Source organism: Eleutherodactylus coqui, chromosome 6 (genome assembly GCF_035609145.1).
Source record: "Eleutherodactylus coqui strain aEleCoq1 chromosome 6, aEleCoq1.hap1, whole genome shotgun sequence".
NCBI classification, from domain to species: Eukaryota; Metazoa; Chordata; class Amphibia; order Anura; family Eleutherodactylidae; genus Eleutherodactylus; species Eleutherodactylus coqui.
Genome location: NC_089842.1, coordinates 164,308,710 through 164,321,851, shown reverse-complemented (window position 1 = coordinate 164,321,851; position 13,142 = coordinate 164,308,710). Strand labels below are relative to the sequence as shown.

The 13,142-nt window shown below is 44.7% G+C and overlaps 1 protein-coding gene across 1 annotated transcript in view; it reads right to left on the bottom strand.

The window, feature by feature from the left end:
* The window catches only part of TDRD9 (tudor domain containing 9), a 143,240-nt gene that overhangs the window by 94,232 nt on the left and 35,866 nt on the right, over nucleotides 1-13,142 (bottom strand). The window contains exon 6 of the mRNA XM_066572415.1: nucleotides 3,360-3,440. Within this exon, the coding sequence (XP_066428512.1) occupies nucleotides 3,360-3,440 (81 nt within the window). The remainder of the gene's footprint in view (nucleotides 1-3,359; nucleotides 3,441-13,142) is intronic.

Genomic DNA, 13,142 nt, shown 5'->3' with positions numbered 1-13,142 from the left:
CCCATAGTTTTTTTCAGAAATTAATTCAATTTAGAGGAGAAAAAGAAAAATTTCATATTTTTGCAAATATGTCATTTTAAAGACATATTTTTTCCTATAGTTTACATGAAAATAAGGATTGACACCCCAAAATGGATCCCCGTTTGTCATGTGTTCAGAAATATACCCACTGTCGCCCTAATCTTATGTCTGGATGCATAACGGGGCCCAAAATGAAAAGAGTAGTCAGTGGCTTTCAGAACAGAAATTTTGCTTGAAGTCTTTTTAGGCCCCATAGCACACACGTAGAGTTCTTGAGCGGCCAAAACCATATAGAACCCACACAAGTGACCCCATTTTGAAAACTAGACTCTTAGCGAATTTATCTAGGGGTGTACAGCCTATTTTGACGCCACCGTTTTTGAATGAATTCAAGCAAAGGAAAAAAATGTGATTTTCATTTTTTTGGCAATTCTGTCATTTTAAAAACAGCTTTTTTTTGCAGCACACATATAAATCAAGACTTTCACCCCGAAATGGATTCCCCTGTTTGTCCAGTGTTCAGAAACATACCCATTGTGGCCCTAATCTACTTACAGGACCCATGGCAAGGCCTATAATGGAGGGAACACACGGATTGCAGGGCACAACTGAATAAATTCCAGGCCCCATTGCCCACTTGTACGGAATAAAAATTGACTCCCTAAAAATATTCCCCCCCCCCCCCCCCCCCGCCTTTTTCGGCGTTCCCCAAATCTTAGATAAAAGTAATAATGTGAACTGTGTGGTATTTCCGAAAACAGGGGTAATTACGGAGGCTGGCTGGAATGGGCACATGGGGCAATAAAATCAGGTAACCCCCCTCCTCTCATGCTTTTGGGGGGGTATTTTTTGACCTCAGTGGCAGGGATGGGGTGTAAAAAGTGGCGTTCCATGAGTCTTCGTAAGCTGGCTGAGGTGCGGTGGTCTCACACAGAAGACGCTCAACAAGCTGCTCCTGGAACTGCATGAAGGCGAGCGTGCCCGGGGCTTCTTGTAAAATACGTATTACAGGTAGCGGTCTGAATAACGCCGGGCTCACGCAGCCGTAGGTGGAATCCGCTTGCGGAGGCCCGCAGCGGATCCCAGCTGTGACCCTGGCCGTGGCGTTGTGTATGGCCATGTAATGTACTGCGCATAACTGCAAACTCACACAGGCGGTCATGTGCAGTACACCTTTTTTTCCCGGACCATCGCTTAGCGATGACACGGGTACTAACAGCCCATACACAATGTAGTTGCGTATGGGCTGCGGGTATATCCACGACCATGGAGCACAATAGGCTCTATGTTGCGGATATCCGCGGTAAAATAGAACCTGCTGCGTTCTCTTTTCTGCGAGTGGATTACACAATTTCGACCCACTAATGTGAGCGGAATTGTGTAATCCAATGTGATTGATCTGCATATTACCGCGGATCAGACGCATGCGGAATCCGTAATTCCTATCCGGTCATGTAAGACCGACCTATGTTAGATCGCTACTTTTTTATCATGTAACCGGGGACCGCTCAACGAGGCTACCTGTCACTGTTCCAGGTTCTCGGTGACCGTTGGTCGCTGAGAGCAAGGAGATTTAAAATTTCCTGGGCTCCCCGACTCCTGCGCATGTGTCCAGCATTTTGCCGGCGGTCGCATGTGCAGAATCCGGTAAGGCTCACAAAGGAGGATCGCGTCAGGGTTCAAATACGGAGGCCTCCGGCAAAAAGTTTCATTTCCTCTCACCGATCACATCGGTGAGGGGAGATGTAACTTCAATTATTTTATTTTTTTTTAAACTTTTACGTGATCGCCATTATCCATTGGATAACGGCGAACACATGACCAGTTCGGGCGCCCCCCCCCCCCCCGCGGGCGCCCCCCCCCCCCCGCGGGCGCCCCCCCCCCCCCCCGTGAAATCTCCGGGCTCTCGGCTAAGTTTTGTAGCCAGGAGCAGAGAGAATTTGCGCATGCGTCCACCATTATGGCGACGGAAACGTGCGCAGAAGTTGGAGTAAGGTCCGCAGATAAATCCGAGGGCCTTATGTACGTACTTTCATCCTCCCTACACATAGTAGCCAGGAGCAGAGGGATTTTGAATTTCCTGGGGCCTGAGCCCCTCTGTGCACGCGCCCAATGATTGACGTTGGGCGCGCATGCGCAGAAAGGGACTTCAGGTCCCGGAACACTGGGACATCGTGGAGGACCTGGGGTGAGTATTTTCACCTACACTCATGGATCCGATCCATGAGGGGAGGGGAAACTTGTATTTTTTAAAAACTTTTTTAAAACTTTTTTGCGATCACAGGCCCAGGTCACCGCGGTCCCCGGTAACATCTCCTAGTTCCCGGCTACCTTCAGGACCCGGGAGCCAGGAGATTTTGAATTTACCGGGGCTCCCGGCCTTCTGCGCATGCGTGTGACGTTATTCGTCTGGCACGCATGCGCAGAAGAGCGGTGGCAAATCCAGGAGGACCCCTTCACCGCAGAACACCTGGGAGAAGGCGGGTGAGTAATTTCATCAGGGCAGCTGAATCTAACTTTCTTTTAAACTTTTTTTTCACTTTATTGCAATTGGCGCTATCCATTGGATAGTGCCGATCGCATTGTCGGGGAGGACTGCCCACAGCCCAGGATGACAGCTCCATGCTGTCGGTTACCTGCGGGCACCGACAGCATGGAGCTGTCACATTCAGAGCCCACGAGGCTTTATTCCCTGCAGGACACGTTTTTATGTCCTCAGGGAATAAAGCCCACTTGAGCAGGACGTAAAAACACTATGGGCTGGTCACTAAGGGGTTAACAGCTAACAGCATACTGTTAGAGAGTTTAATATACAGGTATGTCTGTATACGGTAAGGTCCTATACTACCTAGCTTGGTGGATGTAGGTAGTCAGAACATGGAGCATAAGGTTTTCTGTACACTGTTTGGTCAATCCATAGCCTAGTATCAATGTAGCCGCCTAGTGAAGCCATTACCTAGTGTTTACACTGCTGCCAGTCCAACCCCAGCCAAGAGTCACGGCTTTTTTATATGTATATAATATGTTAATTTTTAATTTGGTGAGCCCCATCCAAAAAAATTGTCTCCCGAATTTTTAGACCTAGGAGACAAAAAGCATCCAATTTATCCATTTCCGCCTTGAGCCCTGACTGGTGCATTTGAAATCTGGTACAGTCACACAATCCCTGCAGCAAAAGTTACAGCGCACCTCATACCATACAACATAACCTTCCCCAATCAACCCCACATTAAATGGAATGTGTCATCACAACTCTAAATTAAGCCAAATTGAACACAATCACCCTTTACACACTACAGATAGGCGCCATTAACGTTTTATGTACAGTTTTCACTGACCTTCACCATTCCTGAATTAGTTCGTAAAAGTTTGCGTACAATCATCAACAGGAAATCCATTTCTTCTGTGCGTTCATGGACCTATCAAAAAACAAAAACGATTATATAATGAAAGCAGCTCCATTAGGTTTTATCTTTAAGTTAACCTTTTGTAGTTCTGAAATAGTTTATAGTACATCCTGGCAGAGGCGAGTTTAGACTGCTAGTTAACCCCTAAAGGTAATGGTGTATTTTGGCCATAAGGATGCAACAATTTTGGGGGGATTTTCATCTCTACTTTTCAAAAGACATAACTTATTTTTCTGGCGACATGGCCATAGGAGGGATTGTTTTTTTGTGCAGTAAACTGTAGCTTTTATTGGTATGATTTTGGGTACATATAATATATCATAAAAAACTGAAATTTTTTTTATTTTAGAGGTCAGGTTGAAAAAACACCAGTTTTCCCATTTTTTGGCAGGATAAAAGACATGCAAATTTTTCTTTCTACGGGTTGGTTCGATTAAGATATTTAAAAAATTAACTTCACTTTTACACAATAAAACCAGTTTTTTTTGGAATTTTTTATTTTCACATCATTGCATTCAAAGTCCCATTACATTATTTTCTATGGACGGAGCTCTGTGAGGGCTTGTTTTTTGCTTGACGAGTTGTAGTTTTTATTGGTAACATTTTTGGTGTACATTCTGCATTTTTGATCACTTTTATTGTTTTTTTTTGAGAGGCAAAATGAACAAACATTTTGCCTCAGATTGAAAGGGAGATTTTCACAGTTTTTGCTATGTTGGATAAATTGTGTGTTCAATGTGTACAGGTCGGATACGATGATACCAAATATGTGGGGGGGGGGGGGTTGTTTTTTTAATTAATGAGGGGAAAGTGTGCAAAAAAGGTTTAACACTATTTTTATTTTTTTTTACATTTTTAATGTAGAGACTTGAACCAGAAAATCTCAGATCACAGAGAGACTTTGCTCCCTCTGAACCCTTTACATGCTGTAAACTACATTGATCGCAGCATGTAAGGGGAGGACCGCTGGTAGCGGTACGCTCGCCGATCTCCACTGTTGCAGCAGGAAGCCCGCTGTAAGTCACAGCCAGTTCCGCTGTGGGATGGTGCGGGCTTGGGTTAATTACCAGCCTGCCAGGACTTAAATGTGTTTAAAAAAATAAATAAAAGGTAGAACGACCCATGAAACCATGCTCTCCATACACTTCATTTAGGTCCTGTATGCTCAGCAAAAGGCAGGCGTGCACAACCTGCTGCCCAGGAGCCACATGTGGCCTATGATGCCCTTCTCTACAGCCCCAAACAATCTGAACACAGAAAGGCATTTTTATACATGGCTGCTCACATGTACTTTACAGGTCACAGTAGAAACTGCTCTTCTCTGCTCTGCAAGTACTAATAGTGCACTGTGAAGCCATCTCTGGGTTACCCAAGTGGTAGGAACATGAGGTCGCTTGATATGTTTGTCAGTTCACAAAAGGAGAATATGATTATGTGGCTATCTATGCATGCGATTCTCTCCATTAGAGTTCATGGAAGTTGTGAAATGCATAGCTGTTACCATAACATCCATAATGTGTAATGGAGAGAGCCACATACATGCATTGCATGGGGTCCCCTGTCATTTATCATACATTAATGGCATATAATATGCTTAATATTTCTCCAATGGTAATACCCCTTTACATTTTATTGTAACCCTTGGGACTGGTCCAATACAAGACAATATCGTGCACCCCTGGCATTAGAGACTTTCATCCTAATAAATACTTAAAGGGGTTGTCCCGCGAAAGCAAGTGGGGTTATACACTTCTGTATGGCCATATTAATGCACTTTGTAATGTACATCGTGCATTAAATATGAGCCATACAGAAGTTATTCACTTACCTGTTCCGTTGCTAGCGTCCCCGTCTCCATGGTGCCGTCTAATTTCAGCGTCTAATCGCCCGATTAGACGCGCTTGCGCAGTCCGGTCTTCTCCCTGGTGAATGGGGCCGCTCGTGCCGGTCCTCGTAGCTCCGCCCCGTCACGTGTGCCGATTCCAGCCAATCAGGAGGCTGGAATCGGCAATGGACCGCACAGAGCCCACGGTGCACCATGGGAGAAGCCCCGCGATGCATCGTGGGTGAAGATCCCAGCGGCCATCTTAGTAAGGTAAGGAAGAAGTCGCCGCAGCGCGGGGATTCGGGTAAGTACTAAACGTTTTGGTTTTTTTTTTAACACATGCATTGGGTTTGTCTCGCGCCGAACGGGGGCCTATTGAAAAAAAAAAAAAAAACCCGTTTCGGCGCGGGACAACCCCTTTAATAGCAAAATTGTATCTTCACAGTTATTAATATCCCTGGTTGTAAATTTATAAGCAGACTGAAAGATGCCATTTTCTGTGGCCTGTATTGTGAATCTGGACCTTGAAAATATAGTAAAGTGAACCAATAAGTAAAGAATTTATCCTAAAAATTCATATCATAAGGAAACATTCAGACAACGGCAAGAAAAAAAATAGGACTATGGACAAATTAAGCAAGTCATTTTATTCTCCAAGGGTATCTGTGCACTGGAGAGACCTGCTCTAGTGCAACCAAAAGGTCACCCCTCTGCTGACATTTCAGGAATGACAATGAACCGCCAGGAGGATTTATTGCGCGGGGGGGGGGGGGGGGGTGACCATGCAAAGGAAAGCAAACAGGTTCCCAATTTATAAAGAGCATCCATACCACATGCACAAAGTTAAAAAGACATATTTAAGACTTTGTGAAGTCGTTATTTGGGGTATTTAACAGTCGCTCAATCATTAGTTTTAATTCTACAAGACATTGTTTTGTAGATATAAGGACTCTATAGTGAATATGCCTGTTCCACTGGATTTGTGCATCGTGTATGTGCTGCCAATATTCAAAAAGGGATGAAAAGTGACCCTGGAAGTTACAGGCCGGTAAGTCTTACTTCCATTGTGGGTGATCCGAGAGTATAATAGCTGTATAACTCCGTATCAGTATGGGTTTATGAGGGGTTGGCTACTGTCAAGCCAACCTGATCAGCTTCTGCAAGGAGGTAAGTGCTAGACCAGACCAGGGAGAGTCACTGGATCTTGGGTATGGTGACTTTTCTAAAGTGTTTAATACTGTGCCTCATAAAAAGGTAGGTATATAAAATGAGCATGCTTGGTCTGGTTGAGAATGTGTGTAAGTGGGTAACTGGCTCAGCGCTTTCTATCACAGGACTCTATTAAATGCTGCATCAGAAGTGCTCACAATAGGAAGAGGTGCTGTGAGTACCAGCAACAGGGAAGTCAGTGCTAAGGAGGGATGAAACATAAAAGATGTACCAATACAAATCAGGTTTCGGTTTATAAAACAAAATGAAAAAGGAGAGAGGAGAATCTTTTAAGGTCCTTTTAAACAGAAAACTTATAGTTTAAAAAAAAAATCGTTAAAAATTAACAATTGTTCAGTGCATTCGCAGACAGCGATCAAACGACAAACGATGGTTTGTTCGCTTTTCATTCATTTTATGCAGGCATAAAAATCATTGTTGGCTCGTTCACTAATCAAGTGGTTTAAATATCGGTGGTTCAATTGTTCTCATTCACTAATACAGCGAATATGAACGACTAAACGATTGCTCATTTCCAGGAGCCAAGAATGTATCTGACTGTATAAATCGGCTGCTCGAGCGAACGACCAAACTCTGACATCGTTCATTCAAAAGACAAATTGGCGGGTCTACAGGGTACGTTCACACAGAGCTGAATTAGTGCAAATTTGACAAAGATCCAAAGCAAACGTTACCATTTCAACTGAAAGGGTGAAATCTCCTGCGGATCCACGTCAAAATCCACAGTGCAAATTATGCTGCGGATTTTGGTGCGAATCTGCACCAATAGTCGTCCCGTGTAAATGCATGCAGAGACTGAATGACTGGATGAGTGTCGTCCCGTTTCAGCATGCTTGAAAACCGAACGAAAAGCCGATCAGTGCAAACAGCAGGCGTTCAGTTCTGAAACGACTGTCTGCTTACAGTGAATGCAGGCGGGCGGGGGCAGAACGCTCCCTGGCCGCCCCACCTATATGCTAACCGCGCTGTGAGCGATCCAGCGATACTCGCTCCTGTGTAACAGCACAGGATACGCTATCTGGCATCTTTTGCCCGACACTCATCGCGTGTAAATGGGCCTTTAGGATCACTGTGTGTTCTGCCTGTCTTCTGACCAGATTTACAACGGAAAAATGCAGCTCATGACATATATGACAAAAATGATCTTTTATTCTTTGTATCTTTGAACTCCACAAATAAAACCTTTTTCTCTGGTTTATCCTCTTCTAGTAAGTAATAATCCCCTGCTTATGTTATCACTCAACTCAAAAGCAACCGGCCTTAATATCAGAGGCTTGGGATTTCAAAAGAGGATAATGTCAAATCATGCAGGGGAGTTGACTATACAATATTTTTCTATAAAAGTGGATAAATAGGGCATCAGGAAAAAAAAAAAAAAAACTTCTTAGATCTACAAATAGTCAAAATACTTGAGAGCTGATTTTATGGCTGAACATCCACCCATAGACCGCCAGCGCCATGTTAACACAGAAGAGCCACATAATTTATCAGAACATCAAACATTTTCATAATACGACGAGTGGCTTATTAGCAGGATATTGGATAATACCCATACGTGCCTGGCGGTCATTACTTCCCTCCGACAACCCTGAGTACACATGCGCAGCTGACCCAAGTATGCAGGTTTATAGAGCTGTCAGAACAGAAAACACTCAAGTATTCAGTGCAAAGTAAACTAAAGTGCATGGCCAGCAATAACACTCCTTGGACATTCTCCCACACTTCACAAGTTTTCTTCAACAAACAGTAAGCTCGTCTTCACAGAATAGATGCAAAAAGATCACACTGGGGGCCCCACCACTGGGACCCCAAGACCACTAGAAAACAGATCCCAGGGATCTTTTTTCTCTCTCGCTTGCTTGCCTGGGAGACGAGAGTAGTGGTCAAGTATAAGAATCACCATTCCAATAATCTCAATGAGTCTTGTGGAACCAATCGAGCGCTCCGTAAGTCAGAGCACAAACGCCTTCATTGTGTACTTCTACAAGACAAGAGATAAATTTACGTCCACTGGGGGTTCATACGTTGGGACTCCCAAAGATCATGAGAATTGCACACTCCTAAGTCCCCATAGTGAATAAAGCGTTGATGTGCACGCTTGACTACTGCCACATTGACGTCTATAAGCCTGACTGAGATAAAAGGTTGTTGTTAGCCATTTAGTCATTCACAACCCTCGGCGACCCTAATGGCTCCCTCCCTCCAGGTTTTTCGGTTTTGTACTGCTCCTTTCAGTTGTGTGAGATCCATGCCAGTATCAGCTCTGACAGGATTAGCCATCATGTTCTTTGGCGGCCGGGTCTTCTTTTGCCACTGATTTGTCAAAGTATTATAGATTTTTATAGCAACTCAGCTAACATTACATGGCCAAAATCCGTGAGCCAGAGCCCGATCATCTTGCCCTCCAGTGATATATCGGGTCTTATACATTTCAGGACTTTTCTGTTCGTTACGCTCACTGTCCAGGGTATACGCAGCAGCTTTCACCAGCACCACAGCTCCAACGTATCAATCCTATCAGCTTTCTGCGCATTCAGCTCTCACATCCATACATGGCTATGGGGAAAACAGTGGTTTGCACTAGCCTGCGTTTAGTGGCTATTAGAGATGAGCGAACGTACTCGTAATGAGTACTTACGCACCAGAGTACCGCCATTTTCGAGTACTTCAGTACTCGGGCGTAAAGATTCGGGGGGCGGGGAGAGGCGCGGCGGTGCGGGGGGTAGCAGCGGGGAACAGGGGGGAGCCCTCTCTCTCTCCCTCTCCCCCCCACTCCCCACTGCTACCCCCCGTGCCGCCACGGCGCCCCCCGAATCTTTACGCGCGAGTACCGCTGTACTCGAAAATGGCGGTGCTCGGGTGCGTAAGTACTCGTAACGAGTACGTTCGCTCATCTCTAGTGGCTATGAAGACATCCCTACTTCTCCAAATTTTGTCCAGGATTAGCATCACCCTTCGCCCCAATGCTATCCTATGTTTTATCTCTGGCATAGATTCTCCAGCCTGGTCAATTTTTGAGCGAAGGAGGATGAAGTCTCACACACACTCTATGGCCTCGTTGTCGATTTTTGAGGCAAGGAGGATGAAGTCTCACATGCACTCTATGGCCTCGTTGTCGATTTTTGAGCCAAGGAGGATGAAGTCTCGCACGCATTCTATGAGCTTATCTGTTTTTATTTGCCCATTTTTTACAGTTTTCAATTGTAGTCTTCTTTAAATTCAGGTAGGAGGCCTATTTTTTCATTTTTAGTTTTCATCTTACATATCAGCTGCTTCAGACCTCCTTCTGTTTCTGCAAGCAGGGTTGTGGCATCCGCATAACAGAGATAGTTGATGTTTCTGCCACCTATTTTCAGCCCGATTTCCAATTCATCTAGGTCCATTTTCTGCATGATCACTTCTGTATACAGGTTAAACAATATGGGTGAGAGGATGCAGCCCTGTCGGACACCTTTGCCTATCCCAAACCAATCTGTATGCCCATACTGTGTATCGCAGTGGCTTCTTGATTGGTATAAAGTGATCAGCTTGACTAGATGCGCAGATTCGCCCAGCTCTTGTAGAGCCTGCCATAGCTTGTCATGGTCGATGTAGTCAAAGGCTTGATGAAGTTGATGAAGCACATGTAGATATTCTTTTGGTATTCAAGCATTTTCCATGGTCCATCGCAGGTTTGCAATATGGTCACGGGTGCCGCGTCCTCGCCAGACTTCTGCCTGCACATTAGGGAGTGCCGCTTTGACTAATCTTGAGAAGGATCTTGCTTGCTTGCAGAATGAGGGCTATTGGTCAGTAGTTGGAGCAATTCTGGGAGTCGCCCTTCTTTGGTAGAGGGATGAAGACAGATCTTTTCCAGTCCTGTGGCCATTGTGTGAATACCCATACTGCCTGGCACAGCGATGTGATGATTTTCACTGGTACTGGCAGCAATAGCTCTGCTGGTATGTTATGCCTGGTGCTTTATTTTTGGTTAGTTGTTTCATTGCCATAACCACTACCGACTCCGTTATGGGGGGCTCCAAGTCCACAGGCTCCACCTCATGCAATGCTCCAGGTATGTGGTTGCAGACATATAGTTCATCTGAGTATTGCCTCCACCTATCCCTGATACTCTGTTGGTCATTCAGTTCCTTCCCATTTTTGCCGTTGCATGCCAAGAAAGGTTTTCAGGCCATCTTAACCTGTTAAAATAGGCCTCGCATATGGCCTTTCATAGCTTCTGCTTTGTGCTGTTTGCAACGCTCGCTCCAGTCCATTTCCTTGTCTTTCCATGCCGCTCCCTGAAAATAGGCATTTAGTTGCCAAACTTCGTCTTTGTTGCTGGCCGCCTTTGCTGCTCTTCTTTTATCGGTCATTCTGAGGCATTGCTCGGACAACCAATTGCATAGTTTTTCCTGCTTCTTTTAGAAGATGCTTATTGGCTACTTCTATAACTGTGGACTGTATATCGTGTCATAGTTCTTCTAAATATTTTTCTGATGTGTCAAGCAGTTCGAATCGGTTTGCTCCCTCAACAGTGTTTGAGTAAGGCCTCCTTCCCACGGACGGATTTCCGCCGCATAATACGCGGCGAAAATCCGCCGCATTGCCCGCAGCTATTAGGTTCTATTGGACCTAACTAATAGCTCAATGCTCACGGTGCGGAATGCTCACCCGCGGCATGCTCTATTTGCCGCGTGTGTACGCGCGGCCGGCTTCCATTGCAGTCAATGGAAGCCGTCCGCTTACGCTATCTTCCACTGTAGCACGTGAAATCACCTCTCCGCCCACCACCGCCGCGTCGTGACACGGTGGGCCTGTCTATTGACGCGGCCGGCCGTGTCATGAGACGCGGTGGGCGTGTCTATTGACGTGGCTGGCGTGTCACATGACGCTGCGGCGCGTAACGCCGAAGCGTCATGCGGGACCCAGAACGCCGGATCCGCTGACAAGTATGGGGTCTCTGGGGGGGCACTGTGACGGGCTTCGGCGCGGCGGAGCCCGTCACGGCCGTGTGCAGCCGGCCTAAGGGATTTTAGAGGAGTCAAATTTTTACAATGGAGTGCGTTTCTCAATGCTATGGAATTTGATCTTGATCTTAGCTGCAAGTAGTTTATGATCAGTGCCGCAGTCCACGCCAGGAAAAGTTTTTATTGCAACGACTGAACTTTGCCAACGATGATTACACAGGATGTAATCAATCTGATTTCAATGCAGACCATTGGGAGATGTCTATGTATAGTCAGTGTTTGGGTTGCATAAACCATGTGTTTACTATCCTGAGCAGATTTTCTTGGCAGAACTGTACCAGGCAATCACCGGCTTCTATTGTTTCACCAAGCCTAAATTTTCCAGTGATGGTTGCTTCTGGCTGGCTACCCACTTTGGAATTGAAGTCGCCCATAACGTAAATGATGCCCTTCTTTGGCACTTCGTTTAGAGTTTTCTAGACATAGTCATAAAAATCTTCAATTGTTTCCTCATCAGAATAAGTCATTGGGGCATAGACCTGTAAGACTGAGATGTTCACTAGCTTGCCATGTATCCGTATAGCAATGATATGGTCGCTGATTGTTCTAAACCTTTCTATTGCCTTTGGAGGTCTGCTTGTTTGTAATAAAGGCTACTCCATTCCTCCCGATTTCCTGCATAGTGCAATGTGAAATTAACCGGCTGTAAATATCCATTACCTGTCCAGTACAATTCACTAATTACAAGAATATCAATGTTAAGGCTTGTCATTTAGCGTTTCACAATGTCCAATTTCTCAAGACTCATGCCACGCATGTTGCTAGTATGTGAGCTTTGGTACAGCGCAGACCTTTCCTTTTATCATGAGGTGCATCAGCAGCTGGGCTTCCCGAGGGCTTTCCCCCAGTTGCGTCATGAGAAAAAAAAACCTGACTACTTGTACTCAAACCTTCCTCTCTCCCAGTAGTATTTAGAGAATTCTTTCGCCTGGGTGTCCTGCTATCGTATACCTCATCTGAATCATTTAAGAGCTCTTTCATAGGGTTTCCAAGAACGTTGTACAATAGATAATGAAAAATAACCGGGGGTCTCAGCGAAAAGAACCTCAACAATTATGAATTTATTTCCCATCTTGTGGAAAGGTGATAAAGGCTTTTTTTCCACTAAGTACATTAACGATAATTTCCATTTAAATGGTTTATCCCATAAATCATTTTCATACGAAAGTTCCTGAAGGGCTATGTTTCAGAAATATACCGTATTTCTACCATATATAAGTACCTTTTCACGATTCCTTCAAGCTTCATTACTATGCAGCCTTGAGATTTATTCAAGTCTCTCTAAGAGTAATTTGCCCTTAGGCTCATCAATCTCTGTATGATTCTGTATCCTGAGCTATGAAAGCTAAAGTCTTACTTCTGCAAAATTATATTTCAAATTATTGAAAAGAGGATATCCCATAAATCAATTTTACAGCAAAAGTTCAAAGATGCTGTATCTGTTTTAAAGCAGTTTACACAAATTTTTCATCAATGCCATGTATTGCAGAGGCTCAGCTCCTTCTTGATAAGCTGGGTAGAAAGCTACACTCATTGTAAGGGAAAAAAAATCCCTCCCCTAGAAGTTGTCATAGAAATTGAATGATATGTTCTCTGTGTAATTGTAATGTTGATATAAGTAAGTGATTACAATATCAGAGCAAAAGGAGA